This window comes from Cyclopterus lumpus, chromosome 1, assembly GCF_009769545.1.
Source record: "Cyclopterus lumpus isolate fCycLum1 chromosome 1, fCycLum1.pri, whole genome shotgun sequence".
Taxonomy (NCBI): Eukaryota; Metazoa; Chordata; class Actinopteri; order Perciformes; family Cyclopteridae; genus Cyclopterus; species Cyclopterus lumpus.
The window spans coordinates 5813853-5839489 of NC_046966.1; the positions used below are offsets into that span (position 1 = coordinate 5813853).

At 44.5% G+C, this 25637-nt stretch overlaps 1 protein-coding gene across 17 annotated transcripts in view; it reads right to left on the reverse strand.

The window, feature by feature from the left end:
- The window catches only part of LOC117728761 (nuclear factor 1 X-type-like), a 104732-nt gene extending 85895 nt beyond the window's left edge, over positions 1–18837 (reverse strand). For 9 of the 17 annotated variants that reach the window (XM_034529705.1, XM_034529641.1, XM_034529723.1 and 6 more), the window contains exons 1-2: positions 17699–18311; positions 10940–11023 (exon numbers count right to left, since the gene is read on the reverse strand). In XM_034529705.1, the coding sequence (XP_034385596.1) occupies positions 10940–11023; positions 17699–17701 (87 nt within the window). In that variant the 5' untranslated portion in view covers positions 17702–18311. Of the gene's footprint in view, positions 1–7030; positions 7214–10939; positions 11024–17698; positions 18340–18731 lie in introns of those variants that run through there. The other 8 variants (XM_034529694.1, XM_034529740.1, XM_034529732.1 and 5 more) reach the window with 3 other exon arrangements.
- Positions 18838–25637: the final 6800 nt, after the last annotated feature.

Sequence of the window (25637 nt, forward strand, 5' to 3'; positions counted from 1 at the left end):
TCTCTCTCCTCTATGTCTGTCTGTCCCCGTCTCACACACACACACATGCATGCACACACACACACACACACACACACATGCTCTTACACAGCTGTGAATCTTGCACAGGGGTTCAACCAAGGTAAAGATATGGTATATTACGCAATGGCTTATAGATTTTTCCACCCCTGGCGGTCTGCCAACACTCTCAACGGGAGGGAGAGAGAGAGAGAGAGAGAGGGGATCAGAGACCAGCACACTTTGTTCCACAAAGTCTGACTCACTAACTGGCTACCTTGTCGGGACTGCAGGCCTCCATGACCAGTAGTTTAACTTGAGGAAATAGGGCTGAACAGGAGCATTTGAGTGCATGTTACTCGATCGGACTGGGAGTAAAGATTGTTGGTGCTAGTGCGTCAGGTATCCGATACATCTGTTCGGTCTGGTGGGTATTTCAGCTATCACTCGTACCACTCAGGCGATGTGGACTGCTGCTGCTCTATATTAGTCTGCCTCTTTCTCTTTCACACACACACACACACACACACACCAACAGGGCAAGCAACAAATAAATTACCTTATAGTCTGTTCAACACAGCGGGGTGTCACGGCTATACAGTCTGCCCTTTGTGTTTCCATTACTTTAAAAAAAACACCCTAAAATCTAAAATACACGTTTTTCCTCTTCCATCGGCCGTAGAGATGTCGGCCTTCTCTCCAATATAATGGGACTATATGGCGCTTGGCTTGCGGTGCTCAAAGCGTCAAATAAATTTGAATAAAATTCCATTTGGAAAAACTCCATAGCAACGCCTCTTTACAGAAATCATCTCCACGACGAGGCGACTCGCACCAAAACAATCGAGATCGGTAAATATCTCTACAGGTAAGAGGAACGGCAAGTATTACACAAGGAAGTTACTGCTTTTTTATCTGAAATATTCTGAGACAGCATGGAAACACATTTGACAAAGCTAAACAGCCGTCAGCCTCCGACGTTGCACTGTGAAATTGCACAAATAAATGCCTTTGACGTGAACAACAAAAAACTCTAATGTGCATGCATGACAGACATTTCAAAATCGAGACCTGGAAGAGTCGGCGAGAGCAGCTCAATCTGTTTGGAATCAGATGCTCGCCTGTCGGGCACGATCAATCCGACTGCTTTTTTTTCTTTTCTTGATTTACTCACCGAGTACGTGACGTGCATATGTTAATGAAACTTGGGCTTCTCATATCAGTCGTGTCCATATTTCTCCCGCCTGGATTAAGAAGGCAGACGCACTGTTCACACGCAAGGCGCAGGGATTGCATTCACGCAGCCGATTTGGCCAAGATCTCGCACGCTGAGGTTTCCCTCTACTCTTTTAATTGGGCCCTTGATGCTCGACATAGGGTGTACTTCCTCTAATTAGCTATATCTATAGCGTATGGGAGGGTGTATGAATGCATGCATGTGCAAAATCCTCTTTTGAGCAACTCCAAACTAACTAAGAGCTTTAATTTCACGCTAGGCTGCATTGTCCCATTCAGTGGGGTTACCCCCACAGAAAAAAAAGGACAAAAAAGAAAAAGCCTCTGAGAAAATCAAAACGAACGAAAAACACACCAAAGGACGGCGAAGGAGGGGGATGGAGAGAGAGAGAGAGAGAGAGAGAGAGAGGGGGAGAGACAAACAACAACAACAACAACAACAACAACCACGGCTCATCCTGGAACAATGCAGACGCACTGTTCTCTCTCGCTAACCGTTACTTCTCTTTTAAAGGGAGCTAATTGAGGAGAAGGAGGGGAGGGGTGGAGAAGGAGGAGGAAGACGAAGGTGAAGGGGAGTCTGTCCCCGGCAGCTGCGGGAGGAGCGCGGCGCTTTGGCTCTGTGCGGCTTTCTCGCGCCCCTTAATTCACCGCCTTCCCACCGGCTCACCGCTTGCTGGCAGACCGGAGTCCCTTCGCTGCGAGTGACTGATAGCTGCTGCACCTTTGACTCTCAAACCTGAGAAAACGGGGGTGATGTGCAATTATCAGTCAATCGCACCTGATTCTTACCCCCTGCCAAAACTATTCAATTACATTCGGTAGAGTGCATTGCATCGACAAAAGATAGGCATGATTTTCTTTCTTTTTCGGGGGACCTTTCTACTCTCATGCGAGATGTCGTGAGCATCAGCACACTGAAGTGATTCGGCTGCTGCTGCTGCGCCACCACATGTCAGTCTATTTGGCTATAACATACGTGAGTGTTCAGCCTGATTTCAGATGAGCGCGTGTGTGTGTATATGTACATGTGTGTGCCGTGTGGCTCGGTAAACCAAACCATATCACAGAGCAACATAAGAGCGCTATAGGCGCCGCCTGCCTCCACCGGCCACAGATCAGCTTAAACCTAATCCACACTTGGAGGCAAAGGACAAGGGGGTGGGGGGGATACACATATTCACATGGACACATACATATCGGACACACACACACCAACACGCGTCCATCCATCCAGGGGACAACGACCTATTACATCGTTGTGCCAAGTGCCTCGGTTAAGCATGATAAATCCATTTTCTCTGGGCAGTCAGGAAGACTGCGCAGATAAGGGATGAGCCGAGCACCACGGTGATGGATTTAACTCACCTCCAAGACACACACACACACACACACACATACAGGCAGAGGAGGACAGTCCGCAAGCTATCTCAGGGTTCTGCTGGGGGGGCAAAATCGTGACAAACACGATTTTGAATATTTGAGCTAATTTATAGCTTATTTAAAACTCCCACAAATACAAATCCACACTTTTTTGGGGGGGGGGGTCTCTCTCCACGTAATCAAAACTGACGTGAACAGACATGTTGTGCTTTTTTCCCACATCCCTGCACTCCTACCTCCGTCCCCTGCTTGCCATCTCTCACTCGCGGGGCCAAACAGTGTAAGGTGGACCTGGTCCGCCTCCAGCAGAAGGGATGAATAAGTAAAAAGAACACAATGTACCCCCTGGTCCCGCCTGTCGTCCTGGCACAGTCGGCGTGCCCACTTTTAACCCCTGCCTACGGTCCACGGCAGACTTCTTCTCCGCTGTCAATGCTGTGCCTATACCGACTAGCTCTGTGTGAGCAGGATGTGTGTGTGTGTGTCGCAAGGGGGATGCCAGCAAGGCTTCATATGTTACCAGATCGTGCAGGCCTCGACTGTCCCGGTGAAACCAGAACCGAGGACTGACGCAGGAGAGCCACCGACCCCAAACAGGGCAGCGCTAAGAAACGCGCCTCTACTGTACACACACACACACACACACACACATACACACTCACAGCTGAAGGCCTGGTGTGGACTCAGGCCTTGAATGTTGAGTTTTTACTGAATAGACTGAAAGTGCTTGCGTGGGCTCCAAACATATTGCCACACAGACTTTATGCATCCTCTGTATGAGTATAAGTGCCTTCATCTCCATCACCAAAGATATATGGACTACAAAAATCTGTTTGGGGGGGGGAGTCTGTTGCTATGGCTATATGGCAATGGCTACAGTATGTATAGATTTCACTGCATGCTTTCAAGTGCTTTGCCAATCTGCACAGCTGAGTGCATTTCAAGGACTTATATGATCTCCAAATCTTGGAGAGAAAAACCCACACTTTAGAACTGTAAATAATTGGACATGAAGCTCTCTTATAAGCAAGAATCGAGCAAGCAAATACAAAATAAAAAATGTTGGGTTTTTTTGGCGTGCGTGCGTGATCTGTGCGGGGAAAAGTTAAACAAGTCTCGAAAGCATCTCTCGAGGTCACAGCGAATGCTTCCCGGAAGTTGGCAGTGTGTGTGAGGCTGCGCCGCGGTCCGGCACGAGCAGCGCCGCGGCATCTCGTTTGGAGGAGCGCGGCCTAGAACTGGAGTCTCAAATAATTGATTGCGTGGAAAAACGCAGCGCATAAAAGTTTGAATTAACGACGCCTGCGGGGTAACACGTTAACGTGCACACGCGCAGCGCAGGGATGTGAAACAATGCCACGTAAATAAAAATTAAAAATGAATGAATGAAAACTCTCGGTGCTGTTTGGCAACCACTTTTCTTTTTTGGCTGATCGGGGCCGTCACCTACCAGACCGTTCCAGCAAAGCTTTTACCAGCATTAATAATACATTGTAGATTGTTTACACCAGTTTTTCATGTTTTCGGTGATTTGTGAATTATTTAGGCTACATGAGCAGTCTTAATGGACGACGGAGGCTTTAATATGGGTACAAGTACAGTTGTTGGACGTGTGTGTGTGTGTGTGTACACAAAGAAAACCAACAAACAAACGGCAGATCAGTAAAAACGGGCGATTAAATCAAATGAAAGGAGGATAAACGAGTTTAAATTGCAGGTGGCCCTTACATTTTTTTTTTTTTAAAGTACTGCTCCGTTAATATTCCTGAAAAACGAAGACGAGTTCTCGAGGAGACAAAAGAGAAGGCGAGCAAATCAGACGCGACGCGCTTATGTCCGTCAGCGTATGCGCGAGACGCAAAAAGAAAAACAGCGAGCGGATCAATATGTATCGCGCATATGGGCATCACGCTTCCCTGCGAGGCGCTCGCGCGGGAGGATCTGCTGCCAATTAATTTTAATTAATGGAAAGAAAGAGGAAACTCGATGCGGACCTCTGCCTCAGACCGCCCGGCTTGGAACATTATCTGTGCTAAATATGCAGCAGGGCTGTTGGACTTATTTTACGGAGCAAATCAAATAGACTATTGATTAGAGGGAGGATCCCCCCCCCCCCCCCCCCCCCCCCCCTCCCCCACAGAGACGTCGCGAGGAAACACATAGAAAGAGAGAAAGAAAAAGAGAAAGAGAGACAGACAGAGAGAGAGAGAGAGGGGGAGCGTGTTTTTAAGTGATGTAAATGATGTTGATGGAGTATAACCTTTTTTTTTTTTTTAAATACATGTGTTAAAATATAATTTCGCATTTGAGCACTGCTGTTCGTGTAACACTTGAGAGGTCAGATAGCCTGAAACCACCGAGCCGAAATCATGCACAGAGCTCCTCGAGTCTGTTTCAAGAACAGAATGTGTTCCGCTTCATCCCATGAAGAAATATACACACAGGTGTAATACACTCTCACAAAATAGATATAGATTTAGTACAATATATATTAATTATATATATATATTAATTATATATATAATATCCCACAGCACAGCAATGCAAAACCGCGTGGCTCTGAAACGGACACGAGGCCGTGACCTCTGACTGCAAACACACACACACACACACACACACACACACACACACACAGAAAACCACACACAGCGCCTTCTGACCAACAGTAATGTTAAAAGGTCGTATGCAACTGAATCTTTTTACAAAGCCTTTGGTGGTAAAATACTGACACGTAAAGTTGACTTTTATTGCTGCGGTTTCGTGACGAGCTGGGGCTGCGGGAGGGAAACCCGGACCCGCTGCGGCCCGGAGTTGACGCCCGGCCGGCTGCAGCTCTCCTGTTAACTCTGCAGTGACTGCACTGCATGTGGAAACGGGCTGAAAAACCACTCATTTAAATGTTTGCTCGCGAACAGCAAAGGGGGGGAAAGCACTAAAAAAAAAATTTTTTTACAAATTAAAAAAGCAATAAAGGTCATATGACTTGACCTTTGCGAGCTGTTAGTTTACAGATCAAAGTATTAACACAGCGAACAACGAGGCGTATTCAGCACATCAAGAAAAGAATATCCTGACTGAAATGAAGTCAGAACAAAGCAACGTTTCACTTCCCTCTAACCAATATTTACATTGTGTACATGCACAACTCATTTAAAGAATATTTAATGTATAATATAGTAATAGATATAATTTATCTAAAGGGTGAGGAAGACTCGTTCTGTACAGAGAGCGCATAGGGGGGGGGGGGGGGGGGGGGGGGGGGGGGGGGCGGGACAGGTCAAAACGGACTCCATCATTGTGCATTTAATTACAAATAATTTCGAGCGGCATTTTAAAACCGGATCTCTTAATTCTATAAACACATTTTATAATGTTTTTTTAAAGACAAGCACAACCAAATCCAACGCATGCATACACCGTTTAACTGAACCATTCCCCCGAACCCAATCTGATATATATATATATATATATATATATATATATATATATACGCACAGCCGAAGGCGAGCTGTCCCTCGCGTGGAAGAGCACGCGGTGCTCCCTTTAACGCCATTAAGGTCAATAACGTATCGGGGCGTCACTGCGTCCTCAAAGGTCAACTGTACTTTGTGGTGAATTCAAAACTGCGGCCATGCAGCTCGGACTGTCCACAACACATCCGCCCACTCCCCTCCGTCGCCTTTACGGTCCCCTTTAGGATCGCCCCCCGCCCCCCCCCCCCCCCCCCCCCCCCCCCCCCCCCCCCCCCCCCCCCCCCCCCCTTAGAAAACTCCCCCGAAGTTGTGTTTCGCCAAACGAGGCTGCTGATGGAACAGGCTCCACGAGGGACAGTCGACCCTAAAGGCTCCCCGGCAGAGCTCCGTCACCACGCAGGCGCGAGTCAGAAACCCTCCAAATAAAGTGCCCCGCGACGCAACGACCGCATCGAGACCCGATTCGTGCTTCACTATCGTCGGCCGATGACTGCCTCGGGGCGGCCAACTGTCAGGGCGCCGAGCCCTCCTTCCCTTTCTTCTCCAGCCTCCGTTTTTATATTAAATACATTTGGTAGAAGCGCCATTTTCTCTCCAAAGCCATGCGCAACGAGACGCACAAGAAAGCCCGTTGGAGGAGTGCTATTTAAAAAAAAAAAAAGGGAAAAGAAATAGAAAGGGGGAGAGAGGGAGCGCGCGCGAGGGAGAGAGAGAGAGAGCGAGGTTATCGGGGGAAAGAGAGCCGAGTCGGAGAAGAGAGGAGAAAAAAAGGTCCTTAAAAACGCAACAAATGTCACGCAGCAGCAGCACAGCACTGTCACCGCGTACAGTAGAAACAAACCGGAGGCGCACCATACCGGAAAATAAAAGAAGCAAACAAGAAGAGCGTGGGGGGAAGCGGCGGATGCACACACACACACACACATTGTTCTGGTCCATACCTGTGTCAAGCAGTACGGGGAGTACATGGTTGTGTCTAGAGATGAAAAGTGGAGTTGTTGATAGTAAAGTTGGATGGAGGTTCGCTGCGGTGCCGCATCGCAAAGCCGCTGTGGCTCAGTCCAGGCTGTAACCCCGCCTCACTCACTGTGGAAGCTCCACTAACTTTACAGGAAACTTTCTGCTCGCCCTCCCTCCCTCCCTCGTCCTCTCGCGCTCTAGCTTTCTCCCTCTCTCGCTCTCTCTCTCTCTCTCTCTCTCTCCCTCTCTCTCTCTCTCGCTCCGTCTCTCCGCTTCGACTCAAACCTAAAACGGTGTCTAAAATTACCATCATCGACTTATGAAAGTTTCTTTTTTTTCTTTTTCTTCTTCTTCTTTTTGAAGAGAATCAGCGTCTCGCTGAAAACTCTCGGAGAGGGAGTCGCACGAGGGGAGGGGGGGGGGGGGGGCGCATGTGTTGCTCGGTGCTGAGTTCAGTCACCTCATCGAGTTTTATGATGCTTTATTAAATTCCTCTGGGATATGTAATATTTCTAGAATATTTACACCTGGGCGTATAGAGTTCTGCAGTGAGATCTGGAGTTTTCTTTAGTGTGTGAGGGAATGGTTGTTCTGTGCTCTCTCCGCCTTTTTACTTAATCTGGTGTTGATAACTGAGATCCTATATATATATATATATATATATATATATATATATATATATATATATATATATTTGTCTGTCTGTGGGTCGGTCCATCTATCTCCAAAACACACAAATAATTCACAATTTACAGTTTTTTGTTGTAATTTTTGATATTCATATCATTGCTCACAATAGTTATTGTGCGATGTTCATTTAATATGACAGAGATCTGGTCACTTTGTTACGTGCAAGTATATTTTTTCTTATTTGTATTATAAACCACGGTTTTAGTTAGCACAGAGCAATAACAAGTCCTCTTCTTCAAAATGATCCATTTTCAACTTTCATATCCTTTGTAGTTGCATAAAATGCAGAAGCAAACCCGCCCCAGAAATAGAAGCAAAGGTTTGACATTTACAGCTCAGATTTGGCTGCAGCGTTCCGTCAGCCCGTCAGCTTTCCGCACAGTAAACTAATTCAAGTGTCTTAAGTGCAAAGAGGCCCCGTGTTCTTAAATTCTTGTTACTGTAAATTAAAAAAGGTGTGCCGCAGACAGGGGTGCCCGAGGCGGCTGAAAGCTCGGCTCAAATGTGGGCCAAACATATTTGCGTTTAATTAATTTTACAAGGTGTGACGGCTGGATTTGAGGCCCTGGCTCTGGCGGCTTCATTTCACCTGAGCGCGGCCATAGCTCTGCAGTTCGGGCTGAAAAAATAACCCTCGTCTGCGTTGGAACAGTCGTGACATTTCAGCACCTAGAATGCCCTCGATGAACTAAATAAGTCCAAAGTCATTACGTAAAGTTGTACATTTACGGTCTTGTAATTGTATTCGACTGTGATGCATTCTTGGTTTCCCCCCCCCCTTTTTTTTTGTTGAACACAGTCCAACTACTATTTGAGTGTGCTGTACATATGCATATGGAGACAAAAGATACCTGGACTTGGACGAAGTGGTCTGAACCAGTTTCATTGTGACTCCTATTGTATGGAAGCGATACACTCTGTTTCTAATCAGACTCGGCTTTATCCCTGCCCGCTCCCTGCTCCTCAGCCTAATCAAACTCATATATGCAGGCAGAGTGCCTGCAATTATACATAAGCCCCTGTCTTGTGCATGTGTGAGTGTGTGTGTGAGTGTGTGTGCGTGTGTGCGTGCGTGTGCGTGCAAAGGGTGCGGTTTCTTAGGGGTTGAAGTCACCCCCGCGTTCGAATGCCAAGTTTTTCAGGGGGATATGAAGCTGTGCAGCTTTACGAGACCTCAGCCTATGTAGGATACTTAGACACTCGCACCACATACACACATGCATCTAATGTACAGTATACACAGACACACACACACAGACACAGGCACAACCACACACACAACCACAAATGTCTTATGGTCAAAGATGCGCTGGCATAAGCGACTGGAGAGTGAATTATATTGAGAAAAATAAAAGTGCATGAAAGTGAAGCACATTGAGGTGTAGTCCATTCATTTTCCCATAGTCTCTCCTCGTTTATAAACCACACCCCACCGCGGCACAGGCCCAAAACCCCAAAGCCTTTGTGTGCTCCCTCGCTTTCCCTCCTCTCTTTCTCTCTCTCTCTCTCCGTCCACCCACATCTCTCTCTCTCTCTCTCTCTTTATTTCTCAATCGCTGTCTTTTTAGTGACCTCTTTCCCTGTTTTTCTATCTATCTTATAGTCTTTTGCTGTTCCCTCTGTTTTTCCGCTGTCTTGATCACACACACACACACACACACACACACACACACACACACACACATACACACACACACACAGACACACTCACACAAGCTGACCCTTTTTTCGTCGGTGTGACTTTACTGGCTGCCTTTGTCTCCGGCTGCAGCCTGGGCCGAGACATCCATCTCGGTATTCAACACAGGCAACTTGGCCGCAACAAACAAACTATAGCAACCGCAGGGGTTACAAAACACTCAGGTTTTTCTTTCCAAACTCTCTCTCTCTCTCTCTCTTTCTCTCTCTCTCTCTGGCCGTGTTTAAACAGTCCGGTCCGAGCGTCACCAACCAAAAACCCCTTGAGCGTGCAGGGCTCTAGTGGTTCCTGGGACTATGTTTGCCATTAAAAAAGGGCACACGAGAAAACCATATGGTGTGTCTAAAGTTAGCATGTTGTGGTCTCCCCTTGACACACGGCTCTGCCCGGTCGGTACACTCGCTGTTTACCATCGCCTGTGGTTAGGCCATTAAATATTGAAAGTGATGTAGCATACTTCCATTAGCATGCTAAATGTGTGAGACAGGTGGTTGAGGCCGCCTTTCAAAAAAAAAAAATGAAAAAAGAAAAAGGCAGGAAATATGGGAACGGAAAATGTGTGTAAGTGTAGCGTTTACCATGGCGTGCAGTGTAAATATTGTTTGAGTAAGCTGTTGGTGTGTGCTCTGGGAGGGAGCACGCCAGTCAAATGCATACAGGCATATGCAGTCAGAGAGACTGGCTGTTATGGCTAACAAGGATATCATACACACCGAGGATCCCGGAGACTCTTTGGATCGGTTTGCAATCGGAGTGTGTGTGTGTGTGTGTGTGTGTGTGTGTGTGTGTGTGTTTGTGTGTGAGTGTGTGTGTGTGTATGTGTATGTGTGTGCGGAGCAATGTGTTACGCCTGCTGCTTTTTGAAACGCGTTCACTGAGTGCAACGGCTGCACATACATTTTTTTTTTTACCCCGACCCGGCTCGGATTACTGCGTCTCTGCCCGTGTTTGGACTCAAGAGGAAGAGGACGTTTATTTCTCTAGTCTGATGTCATCGCTTTTCTTCATTGAAGCGGTAAATGCAGCACGTCAGATTACAGCTCGCAGGGCCAAAGGTCGTCTGTGAACTCGGTCAAAGATGCTTTTACACATAAATATATATAAATAGGCATACTTTTTTTTTTAAAGCCTGCGTGTCAGAAAAGTTGCCATTTTGAGGAAATGCAGTGTTTTTGCACAGGCCGCCGTCGACACATGTCAGCGCAGTGGACAGATGAGTTCAGGACGCCCGTGATGACATGTGGGAGATTTTTCACAGGAGGTTGGTGTATGAGCATGTGTTTTTCCTGGACACATTAACCCCAGAGCCTCCAATTCAACAATGCTCTGGTGAGTCTTTGTACTCTGAACGCCCGCCTCCTTCCAACCGCTGTAAATCTTTATAATGAGATTACTTTTAATGGACTGGGCTTGTTGCGTGTCCAGGAAACAGATCTTGGGGCATCAACCAGACAAGGACAGATGCAAAGAGCTTGTGGTGTGTGTGTGTGTGTGTATTTACCCTATACGTGTCAGACACGAGGAAACATTCAGGCATCCCTGGGCCTCTAGTTGGATCGTCGTTCACCAGGTAGGTGTCAGTAGCCTATAATAAAAATAAAAAAGAGATGGTTATTTATTGAAACTTTGATCAGTTTAGGAGTAAAGTTCTGTCACATTATCACCGACTCTCTTAGGAAGCAGAGGCACTGAGGCGCTGCTTGAACCTGTTGCTTTACATGAGTTCCCACTAGGAGGCATAAACAAACTAGCAATTCAAAATAGTAGAACGTTTAAATCATTGAGCGTTATATCAGACACTTGTTGTTCTTTAACAAAGGCTAAAGGGACAGTTCACCCCCAAAATCAAAAATACATTAAAAAAAACAACATAAATTCATCTCCAAATCCCGGCCACTCACACCCAAGACAATGTTGATTTAAATATGGAAAGCACTACAGGTAATAGGAAATAGATCATTTGTAATTTGGGGGGGAGCTGGGACTTTAGGCGACATTGGCCCAAAGAAATGAAGTTTAGCGAAAAAAGGATATTTGTGACCAATAATGTCCTGAAGTCACCAGGATCCAACAATCCCAGAAATGTACCTGCACTCAATGAGACAGCCTCATAACTGGTGTCACTTCGCCACAGAGAGCACAGCGCCCGCTAACAACTCTTGCACTATACATCCCCAGCCAGACTGCCTGTAAGTACCAGCGTGCGTGTGTGTGTGTGTGTGTGTGTTTGTGTAAGTGTGCATTCAGGGAGCTTCATTTGTATTCTAAGTCAAGCAGCCAGGCAGGCAGGGTTCTGGCAGGGCCCAGAGCTGTGAAACGGGCTCTCCTTGCAGTTTCTGCCGTTGATTGGATCAACCTATCCCACTCTACTTAGCCGAAGGGAGCCCAAATCCCACAGCCGCTGTGCCGTTCATTTCACAACCTGAACGGATACAAAAAAAAAAAAAAAAAAAGCATGCACGTGCGCTTGTGCCAGCCGGAGACCCCATGCCACATTTATTTAGCTGAACGGGAGCCGGGAGTAAATACAGTGTATCTGGTGTGTGGAAACATTTAAACGTGTAGTCTAAACCCTCCTGAAAATATAATCACCTGCACATATATATATATATATATATATATATTGAAGTGTCCTTGAGCAAGACACTGAACCCCCAGTTGCTCCCCGGGTGCTTCGCTGCAGCCCCACTGCTCCTTAATAACTAAAGATGGGTCAAATGCAGAGAAGAATTTCCCCACGGGGATGAATAAAAGTGTACATTTCTTTCTTTTCTTTCTATATATATATATATATATATATATATATATATATATATATGCTTTTTCTTTTTTTGTTCCACTCCCATGTGCTCTCGGCCTTGCACACAAACACACCAACGTACACGTGCATGCCACTTACGCAGACACAAACCCCATAATAAGAGCCAGACATTGGCAGACCACACAGCCCCGAGTTGTGGTGAAAACAAAGGCTATTCATATCCTTCGCAATGAGAGGTCTGTACAGCAAACTCGCTTTCTCCCTCTCTCTCCCTCCCGTCTCCCCTCTCGGCTTTTTTATTACAGATAATCTGCGCTCGCAAACCATCCATTTTTCTGCAATTGTGCGATTTCTAATCATCTTTATTAGTCCATAAACGTGTTTTTTTAAGTCTCTTTTTTGGTTTTATAGCCGAGGCCTGCGGCTCCTTAAAGGGTGCAACACAGTGCTCATTGTTGAGTCTCTAGAAGAGCGCGAAGCCAGGAACGGGGTGAGGGTGAGAGAGAGAGACAGAGAGAGAGACAGAGAGAGAGAGAGAGAGCAAGAGGCCTGCTGATAAGACAAAAGCATTATGGGAATGGGGTGGCAGAGTTGCTCCAATGCCCACGTACATACGCGTGCTGATGTGCACGCACAAGACAAACTCCAATCGCTCAAAGTCTGCCAGTCCGCACGTGTCCGGTAATGAGACGACGCATCCGATTGGCCGGCACTCAGAATAATGGGCCTGGATCCACGGCACCTGTGTGGGGGCGCGCCTGCCGACTACCAGCGGGCAGACCACAATGCATCAGGTGTGCAGGGGCCTCTGCGATTGGTTGTGCCTGGCCAGAAACAAGGTCAGGTGAAGTAGCAGGGCCTCCTCGGATTGGCGTAACCCAAAAAACAGCCGCTCTGTTTTCATTGGCTGCCACAGTCCAATTCTGCGTCGTGGACGGCAACTGCACTCCAACAATAGATAATTTGCTCTCATTTCATATTAACCAACCGACAAAGAGGAATTTAAATGCCCTCTTTATGTCGTCAGCCAAAGAAACAGGTGTTGATGAACCTCAATCCCATTGTGCAACAGTGAATAACACAAAGCTAATGAATAGGCTAAGCTCTGTACCTGCCACTGGGGAGGCCAGAACATACTGACTCCCTTTGTAGTAACCCCCCAACTACACACAAAAAAAATAAAAACTCCAGGCCCCCAAACACTCTCTCCTGCAGCAGTGTATGAATTATATATTGTACTATATATATAGAGCATATGCCCGGCCCATATGGCCAGCCCTGAGCGAAAAAATCTCAAAGCCCTCCTTAATTAACATTTTAGAGGGAAGATTCGGAGGCGGGAGATTGAGTCAGTGACCTATTTGGAGTCCATCATTGCCCAATGCAAATGTGTTAATTGAGACAGATTTTCCCACTCCACAAATATATGGAGTAGGGGACGTGATTTTCACTCTTTCTTTTTGTGTCTGAGCCATCTGATCTGAGGTAGGGGTATGGATCTGTTCTAAACTGCCTTACCTTCTGCCTCCACTGACAAAAGAAGACACTTCTCATTCACTTTCTCCCTCACTCTCTCACACCGTCTTCCCTTGGCTCCCTCTCTACCCCCCCCCCCCCCCTCTCTCTCTCTGGGTATATGTGTTGACGACCATATGGCCAAATTCTTTGGAGGTGAGATCTCCGGAAAAAAAACTGCTCGTACACTCGCGTGCGTGCTCTCACACTCGCGCGCACCTCCACAGAGCTTTGTGTATGAAAGGCCCTGATGGTGGAATTTGTTCTCAGATGGCTCCATTTTAAAGCACATGAATGGCAGCATATCAATGATCGTCCTCCTCGCCGTCTCACTGCCTCTCACGTGTTGTGGCTACGCACACGCTCGCACACTCGAACCACACACCTGGTGCGGTTCCTCTCCCTCGTTTCCAGAAAGCATCTCTTTCTGGCTGCCACACAGTCGCCGACCGCGAGCGCTATCGCCGCTGTCAGTCCGTCTTTTTAAAAAAAAAAACATAATTATTATCATCGCCATTGTGTCTTATCAGCGTGATTTGGTGGCTGAAAATAACGCTGCCAATTTCAAGGCACAGGATGATGGGAGGTGGGGGAGGAAAGAGTCCAGCCAACCTGCGTGAGATGGCAACCACTTCAAAGACGCCGGGCCGCACCGGCGATCTGTTCCACGTTGTGTGAGGGGTGTATGAAAGGCAGAAATGGCCGCCGTGTGAGCCCCTGCCAAAGCTACCTCGGGGAGAAACGTTGGAAAAATATGATTTTTTTTCTTGCTTTTTTTGCACAGCCATCTCCGGGAGGGGTGTGAAGGGAAAACGGGGAGAATAAGGAAGAAGATGAGAAACTGAAGGGGCTGCATTAAAAAAAAAAAAAAAGATGGCTGGGTGGGTGGGTGAGCAGAGCGGGGCTAATTATTTCACTCCACTTGTGGGTCCAGAAGTGCAGCCAAGATGCACTGCTCAAGATTGCATCGGGCTTAATCGAGGCAGTTGTGTTTTACACAATAGTACATGATGGGACAAGAAGTGTTCTGTTCAGGAGGTCTGACTGCAGGAGTATAAGATTATCTCAAGAGGCAAAAAAACATTCGGGAAGGCCGGAAGTTGCAGCTTTATGTTCAGGTGTGTGTGGTCAGAATGAAAGGTGCTTATGAAAATCAGCTGGGCGAGGTTAACAATTTATAATAGAAAGAAACTATGTCAGCCGAAACAGTAGCGGTCCTGATTCCTTGTATTAAAAGAATAAATGACATTCATCAAAACGGTTACGGCGAAACAAGTTTAAACACACATTGTGACACACCCCGAGATTCGCTTTTGGGCAGGCACCTCGCCTGTCAAACCACGGATCCTGCTCGACAGGCTGGCCTTTAGATAAACACAACGCCGACTGGAACGCTGAACTTCCAACACTGCTCGCCACCGCCGTTACCTGTAGGTAACCCAGAGCCACGGGCAAACCATTTTACTTCATGGATCCTTATTCACGCTTCATCTTTTTTCTTTTTCTTTTTATGGACGAACCTCGCCGGGTTAAGGGCCTCGCAGCTCCGGCTATGTGCTTTTAACAATGAGGTTGGGGCCGGTACAATCGGCCCTTTGTGTCGCACAAGGACTGATCCGTGGGGAGATTTTCTTGTGGTTATGGTTCTAATACAGCACAGTTTACCACAAAGACCAGGAAGCATCGAGTTACATTACAAAACACACACACACACATTCTCCATATGACTCAAAAGGCCAACGTGTTGAACTCCTTTCAAATAATTCACCCACTTGCAACTGAAATGATACTCTAAAAAGTATTTAATAACATGACACGGTTGCCGCCCACCTCGCAGCTTGGTACCAATAAGAGTCTTGGCTTTGATTTGACTGACAGGTTCAGCGGTTGGCAGGTTTTCTCTGCAGCAACCACAGCGCAACCAACTGTGAAATGACAGGCCTGCAATCAAAACAAAGCGAGCATTATGATATCGCTGCCATTTATGAACGATCGTGTGAAGTTCCGTGCACCTTGGGAACGGCTGGAGGATGATTGGTGACCACAAGTCACACGTGGCCTGAAAGGTGACATTTTAAACCTCGTTGGTATTGTTGTGGATGCATCACAACGGGTGTGGTATCACCTCCAACAATATTGACTTTGCAGGTAACCCTGCGATAAAGTTAATATTCTCGCACCCAACATTTGAAAACTTGCGAAAATATGCAGTGTGTCATTCATCTGGGGGACCGCAATCAAGTTGCTCCTGTAAAGTTGTTTGATGAGGCGAAACTTATTGCCCATGACTCCGGTCTGAATCCGAGAGGTTTTCATGACAAATTATAAAAACACCCCCTATCAAATACTATATATGGTGTTAATCGTTGCAATAACTTTTGAATCGTCAATATATTGTACATTAAAAACAAATTAGGAATATTATAATTTTTTTTGTCTTCATTAGTGAGAATTCGCTATTAAAAAAAAACAACATCAAAATAGTGTTTCAGTTTATCAACTATTACATTGTATGTATGTGCCTGACCTCAACGTGTGTTTAAAGAACCACGGTATTGGTGCAAAAAGGAATATTACTGGCTGAAAAAAATAATAACAACATTCTAACATTAATTCCCTGTATTGTTCTCATCTAAAGTGTTGTATTTCTATGTTTCTTCAAAAACGTCCCATCATTTCCTCAGTGCAGGTCTTTCTTCAAATGCCTCAAATAAATCAAACCTGCCCGCTGTATTTCACACTGTATGATCAGCTATAATGTAGGTCATAATTTTAGGCCATTATCATTTTAATTTGAGGTCATTATAATTTCAAAACGCTTTGCACTGCAAGATGTCAGAGACTAATAAAAGTCGAGGAATCTAGATGTTGATTAAAAAAAAGAACAAAAACTGCAATAAAAAACAGTTTTTGAGCAGATGGTAAAATATAATATTTATCTCTCTGAATGCTTCAGGGTTTTAAAAATGATATACATCGTCATCATCAGAGGAGATTCTTTCTTTAGATTTTTTGCTCAACATTAAAAGCTCTTATTCACATCGCACTTGTTCTGGGGGGCACAAAGACGGTCTGTCACCTCACCTCCCCACCCCCTTGTATTCGCTTTAAATTGTCATCAACTACACAAATGAAGTGCCTATTGATAAAAAGAAGAAAAAAAGGAAAAGAAAAAGAAGGAGCAGCCGCCTCAGCCCGGGTGCGAGGTGGAGAGGAGCTATTATTGTTATAATAACAATAATAATAATGAATATCCAACACATACTATGCTGGGCTTTCAGATCTCTGCAGTCTGCGGTCGTGTGTGTGTTTTATTCTGTTTGATCTGAGCTGCGCATGAAAGATCAGCCTCCACTTTGTCAATCTGTATTTACTGGGCCACTCACACGCCTCTGCAAACAATTCAGCCTGCACAACGTTCAGCCACCAGTGAGGCGAAATCCGTTTGAATTATGGGGGGGGGGGGGGCAATCAGACATTTGGGGCTAATTATGACAACGTTATTGTGTCGTTGGTATAGTTTCAGGAAATTACGCGCAAAGGGAGAGCAAGAAAAGTTACGTTCACGAAAAAATATTTTAAGAGTAAAAAAATAAAGAGCTGGCATTCAGATACATCGTTGTGTAATACGACATGCATGTTCCATTTTTTGGGGTAACAATATGGTTGTGAGTTCTGAATTGTCAAAATTGGCAGGCGAGCGTGGAGATTATACACATAACACACACGCACACACACACATTATCTCTCTCTCTCTCGCATACACACACAACGCGCGCGCGCAGGTGCGTTGCATCGTCATCTGTGGCTTCGTACTCCGCAGCCAGATCTCACTCTAAAGTGCTGACCCTCCACAAAGAAATGTAAAAACAAAAAGCCTTAAACGAGCTGCGGGGATTCAGTTCAACACAAGCGATGTTTGGTCCTATAGACTTTACCCTATAGAGCCAACAGAGGGGAACTATTGAGTTACACAGCACGTACCATTATAGCGTGGGGAGATCTGCCAACCCTCTCAATGCCCCATTTTCCTTTAAAAGTTCAGCTTCCAAAAAAAGAGAGAGAGAGGGAGCGCGGGCTGAGGGAGGAAGACTTGGTCTCTTCGCTGTTGCCGGAAGCAAAAAAAAAAAGGAAAAAAAAGGACCTTTAAACAAGTCGGCCGTAGGCCCAGATAGAGGGGGGAAAAACACGCTCTCTCAAAAGTGGGTCCACTCTGCAAGAGATAGGAGGACAAGAGGACAGCAGCTCCGAGCCGTCCGTCCGTCTACCGCAGCTTGGCCCTCAGAGGCGACCCATGTCCCGCAGCCAGCAGTCAGGGAGACGTCTGCGTCAAAGTCCCGAGGTGCGTCCTTCAGCCGCCAAACTTCGTCCGCTAAATAAAAAAATGATATTAAAAAGCACTCCCCGAAACAATATTAACGGCACGGCGACAAAACGGAATGGACGGGTGAGGCGACGCAAAGTAAGTTGCGCTTTCTGTTGTTGTTGTTTTTTGTTTGTTTTTTTCCCCGTGTGCAGTCGGGCAGCTTCTGTCTCCAAAACGTGTCCAAAAGCGGCTGTCTCCCGCGCCGCGCGTCCGATCTGTTTTACCCTCCTATCTCTCTCTCTCTCTCTCTCTCTCTCTCTCTCTCTCTCTCTCTCTCTCTCTCTCTCTCTCTCCACTCACACACACGCGCGCGAGGAGCTACGCACAAACTGGGGGGAGGGTGTGTGTGTGTGGGGTAGGGTGGGGGGGGGACACCCCTGCTCCCTCGCCGCCTCCTCCTCAAAGCTGACGAGATGAAAGAGCAGCTTGCGTGTTTTCGCTTCCTCAGATCGCTGCAGCCGCGCCGGTAGCGTGAATGCCTGCACAGGGACACGTCGGGCCGGGCCGGGGCTCCGGGTGCCTCGGCGCGTAAAATGGAAGCTCTCCGTGCGCTACTCGGCGGCGGCGACGGCACCAAGAGAGCTCCCACTTCCCTCCCACAAAACAAACAACAATAATCACTTGTAAAAAGCCAAACACTAAATAGCTCACCTTTAGCAGCGTGCGTCCCGTTCACACACACACAGGCGCAGAGAGAAATTAAAGACGGGGAATTAGGGCAGTTGTTTACGGTGCGGGTGCTTCAGCCAGCAGCGTCGAACTACTGAGTTATTATGGTGAATTATTAATAAAGCGAGTGGTGTGCAGTCTGTCGCGGCGAGAGCGGAGCGGCCAGGGAGCAGCTGGGGCTTTAGGAGAATTAGGAGGACCGAGAGGCGAAATCACGGACGGCGGGGATTATATCGGGCTGCACCGGCTCCGACCTACCGCCCTGCACTGCTCCGGAGGTTTCTGGAGTGGCACTGTGGGCGCGACCCGAGCTGCTCCCTGCAGTTTGATTTCCGTATAGTTTGGTTAATGTCGCAATCTGGAGCAGAGATCAAGCGAGGGGAGAAATAATAAGGGTTCATGGGTTCGATGGGTTCATCCCAGGAAAGTCGGATCACATTCATTGAAATTAAAACAGCATTTTTAAAACCTTTTTTTTTTTTTTTAAACCCATTTGGGGATTATAATTATATTAAATGCAGTCTGTGTAAGGGCAATTGTGGAGTTTAGGTAACTTTTATAAAACACCTCACGCACACAGATGTATTGTCGCTGCGTCTCCCCACAGAGTGACGCAATAAAGCCGCAGGATTGAATGTGATTGAGACATTAAACAGAGTGCAGACATGTTGGAAGCCGCCGCGGATGTGACTTTGGGGAGCTGCTCAGCGCGAAATGGGCTGTTATATGAAAAAGTGCGGTTAGTTGTGGAGGTCATGAGCAGCAGCAGGCGCAACAGAAAGACACGCGGACATGCGCTCTGGTCATTAAGGTGGGGAGTCACATGGAAGTGAGTTTTCATGTCCTGGAATGGTTTTAATATGAATGCATTTGACCTGCAGGACTTGTAAAGGGCTTCATATTGCAAAAAAAAGAAATGACACAAATAAAATGGTCTCTCAATTATTATTATTTTAATTAAAAGATAATTGCTGCATAAAAGTAAATTCCCCAAACCAAATATCTTAAATAAATGTGTGTGTGTGTGTGTGTGTGTGTGTGTGTGTGTGTGTGTTTTAAAGAGGTTGAAACCCCGCAAGCTGTTATTTGCACTGCACCATATACATGATACTCTTTTTTCTTTTTGCTTCGTATTTCAAATTGCAGGCTTTGCAAAACAAATATAAATTTGGTTTAGTCTGAAACAATACAATTCATATTTTTGTTCCAACAGGTGAATGTAGTAATATTGATAGTTGGGCCTGCTGTGTGTCTGCATGCGTGTGCAAAATATTTATTTTCAGTTGTGCGTGTGTCGTTATCCGTCTCCTTTAAAAAAAAACAATACAATAAATGAGACTTCTAATGACATTCCTCCAACATGACGGTTTATCAATAATTAAATGTTGACCTCCTCACACATTTGGCCACATCAATTATTCATCTGTCATTGAATTTGTGCTTTACATTTTTGTTCCAGCCTAATTTGGATTATCCCATTTAACTCGACAGTGTGTCTGTGGTGGGATGACCACCACTCTTTTTTTTTAAACATGTTGAGGTAACGGAGGCCCGGATGTTGTAATGTTTAAAATATAGACCTTTAATCAAAAGCTAATTAAAACACACAGAACAATAATGTAATGTAGCCTAACTGTAACTCAACAACTAGGACTTTAACCTGCCCATTAACATTGAGTTAAAGGTCATTTCTGCACAAAAAAGAAGTTGCACATTGAGCCATTTTGTTTTACAGTTTGATATTATTTTCAAAATAAAATGTCCTTGCTGCATCATTTCTATTAATATCTAATGTAAAAAGTTGTCTTTTTTTCTGACACTTAAGACCGAAAAGGTTATTAGTACTTTTTTTTTAAAAAAGAAGCTAATTTCAAACTTCTGATTTTATTTGAAAGATGAACTCAAGTCATTAGTTGGGACGCACTACAAGTTGCTATAGCGACACGTTAAAAGTGTTGGCAAGTTAGGCGGTACAAAAAAAAAGAAGAGGAATAACGAAATGATGCATGCAAATAAATATCAGTATACTTTCACTCAAAAAATAAAAGCATAATCATCAACAACACGGATGATAGTCTTAGTAAAAGTCCTAATAATGATAATCACAATAATAATAACAATCATTATAATTATAATAATAGAGATATAATACATCACACATTCTTAATCATTCTGATAATTTACTGACATCAGCCTCAACCGGTTGTATGATACTCAGTTTATACCGTGACCTTCCCACATTGTTTTTTTGGGGGTTTGAATATTAATTCTGGTGTCCTCTTGCAGATGCTGCTGGGAGGCTCACACATGCCCGACGGCCTGTTTGGAGAATGACCAGTTGATTGGAGAAACACCAAAATGTCCCTCTAAACCCCAAATAATCCCACAACACGACTCTTTTTTCTCTTCTTTTTTTAACCCTTAATTAATTTACAAATAACAGTTTGCACAGTCAGAACGCACTGTGTGCTCAGCACGAGCCCCCAAAGCACCGGAAGTCGCAGAAGGCCGGACAGATTCTCCAACAAGCTCCAATTGACGAAACGAAAAGACGAAATAAAATCGAGCAAAAACGTGTTTCCAGAACGAATAAAAGACGAAATAGTTTATCATAGTGGCCCGCGCGTGTGATCCAAACATGTGTCAGCATCACGGTGACACCCGACACGTAAAATGGCCATGATCTCGTGTGCAGGGCGAGGCTTTTTCAAGAAAAGTCCATTTTAAGAAATGGCCCACAAACATCATTAATTTAAAAATCGAAAATTTGCGTTTACCTGCAAAAACACATGTGGGAAAACTGCACAAAAAAACAAACACATTGTGCAGTAATTAAACAAAATATATATATCACATAATCTCATTTTGTTTATTATTATGTAAACATTCAAAGAATAGGCCTTCAAATTAAAACAGAATAACACCTGAACTACACGTGGATGATCCCTGACGTGTTTAATATTCAATAAAATATGGACAGACCTAATCATTATTAAAATATGGATGACGTTGTAGTACAATTGTTTAATTAAAACAATAGACCAAATACTTAGAAATATGCTCATTAAAAAAAAAATCTGCACACTGAATCATTAATGCTATATATAGAGGAAACCTACTGTCTATTAATGCGGCTTAAATAATAATTCATACTCCCTTGTCCTGATTCTCCATATGCTAATAGCAGTTGACCTCGTTTCAAATCATTCATTTGTTTTCTGAAAATAGTGTTAAGAGAAATGTGGACTGCTGGTCTAAAATCTAACTTGATCCTCCCACAAACCTCAAACCATTTTAGTTTATGACATCTGAACCATCACAACCATTCAGATTGTTGTATTTTGTGGAGACAGTGGGGTTGAACAATAATAAAATAACTCAAATGTTTTTTTGCGTAAACCCATGATTTATATTATCAAAACAACATTAAAAAAAAGGAGCCACCCGAACCAAAGTTGTGTTCCTTTTAAAAGTTTCTTGTAAGAAACATAAAGATCTAAAAAAAAAACTCAAAACTCAAAAGGTTACAAAAATAAACTGGAGGAAATTAGTTGGCGTGCACCGGCCCGGATCATAGGCGACCTACAAGCGTCAATTAGGCTGATCTTTGGGTTAATGAAAGCCCTGAGCGGTGAATCTAAACCAGCCATTATGATACCACACTGGTTTGAGAGCCAGCATTATGTGGGCAATATGTTGTGGGATCAGGCAGGCAAAGTTCAGACTTTCTCTAAAGTCCTAAATGCTTGTCTGTAAACCCCAAAATGACTCCCCCTGCATGCCCCAAATGACACGTTTTAGATCCTGGGCTGGAACATCACTGCAAACCACGACTGACATGTTGAAAACGATCAGAGATCCGGAGATAAACATTCTGACAGACCTGGAAGCAACTCTTGTTTCACAAGTAGAGGGGGCGAAGGAACTTTAATCAACAGGTTAACATTTGATCAAATAAGTTATTGCATACTGAAGTGTATAATAAGGATAACAGGAGAGAGTATGGACTCTGAGTAATTTATAATGATGCACGCACTCGTCTGCTAAAGTGGCACAACGTGGAAGTTAAATGCTCCTTTCTTGGGGCCCCAAACCAAAATCTCAACGCTCTGATGTGTGAATTAATGTATTATGACAAGTGATGATGGCGAGAAAAAAGCAAAGCAGTAGAAGCGAGGTCAAAAATAACAAACCGAACGGCATTCACTAAACTTTATAAAATAAAGCAGAAAGAAAAGGGCTCTCCCAGACAACTTAATTGTGCCGTTTACAAAATGCAAATATTTGATCTCCAAGTTTGCTCCTCGAGGTGAAACAACTGGACCCGAAAAAAAACAACTGCAAGATGTGAGAAGTAGAGAAAAGGCCGATATAGCCGAGTGACTGTTAGACCTAAATGTCCGACTCATGGCGGAGCCAGCAGCACACAAAGGAACCCTGCAAAGATACAAAGTGCAACACACATAAAAACTAATAAAAAGCAACGGCCTCAGTCCTGAAGCACAACTCTCACTGCCCTCTGCTGCACTGAGGTCAGGGGGAACTAAATATAATAAATAAACTGCACCAGCAGGACGTGTGACAAATTCGGTGGAGCTACCCACCGCCCCCCTCTACAAATTCATTCCTCTCCCCGCTAAAAGAAAGAATTCGGCGTCTCCATGCAAGAGGAGCAATAAGTGGCTGGAAGTAAAGGAAAGGATAAAAACAAGGCTCTTTTTGTCCGCGCCGGCTGAGGTTTCTATCCCTGCATTGCCGAGTGTTGTCTAGCATTACAAATCTCAGCCAGGGCCCGGGATGGACACAGGAGGGCTCTGCTGGCCCTGCTCACACTGTCTGCATCCTTTACGCTCTGCCATGCAAATAAACCCAAATGAGAGCAGCTGAGGAGGGAGAGGGAAGGAGATGGAGGGGGAAAACACACACAAAATTATAATAAAAAGAAGGAAGGGAGAGTGAAGGATGGGACGGTTGAAAAGAGGGAATTAATAAATGTATGTGGCAAGTAAGGAAGGAAGGAAATAGTTGGTCTGAAGTAGCCGTGTATAGGGACTGAAAAAAAAGGAAAAAAAGAGTGTGTGTGTGTGTGTGTTTGCAACAGAAAGAAAGAGAAAAAGAGTGGGTACTAACCGGCCACTGGAGGGGCGAGGAATGCCCGGCCCTGGCACAGCAGAATGAGATGGAGGGTGGAGTATGTTCACAGCGCTGCTGCCAGCCGAGCACATTCCCACTGCACAGTCATGGAGACTTTTTAACCTAAAGATATGGAAGTAGCAGCAGCAGGAGAGTTTTCTCACGAGTCGGCAGGTCTCCTGCCTTTCACTTTATGAAACCGGATAAAAAGCCTCGAAAATCATCCAAAGTGCATGATGCTGAATTCTAAACAGGAACAAACAACGTGTTCTTTTCTGTTGTGCACTTCATTTCTTTAAAGAAATGAAATAGAAAAAAATAGAAGATAAAAAAAAAAATAGAAGGTAATTTACTCCTTTTCTAATCAAACATGTTTAGTGGAAGGAAATTAAATTAAGAGGAACTTAGGTTTGATCAAAATACCTTGTTTATCTTATTCTTAAAGACATGTATACGGAGTGCATTGAAAAATGCACTCATGAACTCAAAGTATTAAGTAGTAAAAAAGCAAATGCGTGGGGGCCATTCATAATCTCATGCGCTTTTACAAGGACTGACCATTATTCTTTTAAATGTCGTCCGAGTTGAACAGCAACAATAATAAACGATTGATTGATGCCTATCCCTCGCATGTTCATTTTTCTTGAGTATTTTTTTTATTTTGTACTATACTTTAAACTTCCGCTCAACAACCTTCCGCCTACTCCGCTGCATTATCGGACAGCTTTAGGCTCTCATTCATATTCTGCATACGAAACATAAAGTCAGAATATAATGAGATTAAACTGCCCGACAGTTTCTAAACCTCAAACCGTCTGCGACACGAAAATGCTTCTTACATATCATTGCATCAGTAATATTAATCCAAATAATGTGTATATAATGTAGCACTAAATGATCTGTATACTTTGATACTTAAAGTACATTTTGCTGATAATACTTCAGTGTGCAGGAGAATTGTTACATGTAGCTACTTCTACCTGCTGCTCTGAACCCGTCACATCAGCAGAGCCGTTTGTCCTTCTGAAAACAGACCTCACTTTTCCAGGAATTCTTCTGAGGCGAGAGTCGTGTTTGTGTCTTTGTGGCTGAGACGGAGCGTGGTTATCAATGGCTGACATTAGGCACACGCACACAGTTGAACCGATAAAGCACAAGCTCACTTTTGGATCTGCAAGAAAAAGTGGATGACAAACAGTCCATCATGATTGTTATTATGATTAAAGGTAAAAATGTGAGTTAATCGGCAAAAAAACTGTTTTGATATTAAAAAAAGTATTTCAGTCCTGGTTGATAAAAAAAAAAAAAAAAAAGAAGCTATTTTTTTAGAATTATGTGCATTTTTGTGTGTGTATACAATGGAGAAAAACTGTTGGTTTTCTTTCATCTATCTCGCTTCAGACACCCAGTTTGTAATACTGCAAATATTTAATTTTAGGCATACTTTCACGAGTGGGCCACATATCTCAATCATCATCATTGATAGATTGTGACTCAAACAAAATGAAAATATAAAACAATTACCACTTGATTCACTTATTTTTTCTCGAGCACACGTGCTGGTGTCATCTTCTCCAATGTGACGATTTGCTGATTTATTTTTCTCTCACAAAGTAAATATCTTTTGGTTTTGTATTGTTGGTAAAAAAAAAAAATTGTAAAAAAATGTAAAAAGATTTGTTTGGATTCTGGGAAAGTTGTACATTTCATAAACTGAACAAATAATGGATAAACCTCAGGAAAATAATGGTCAGC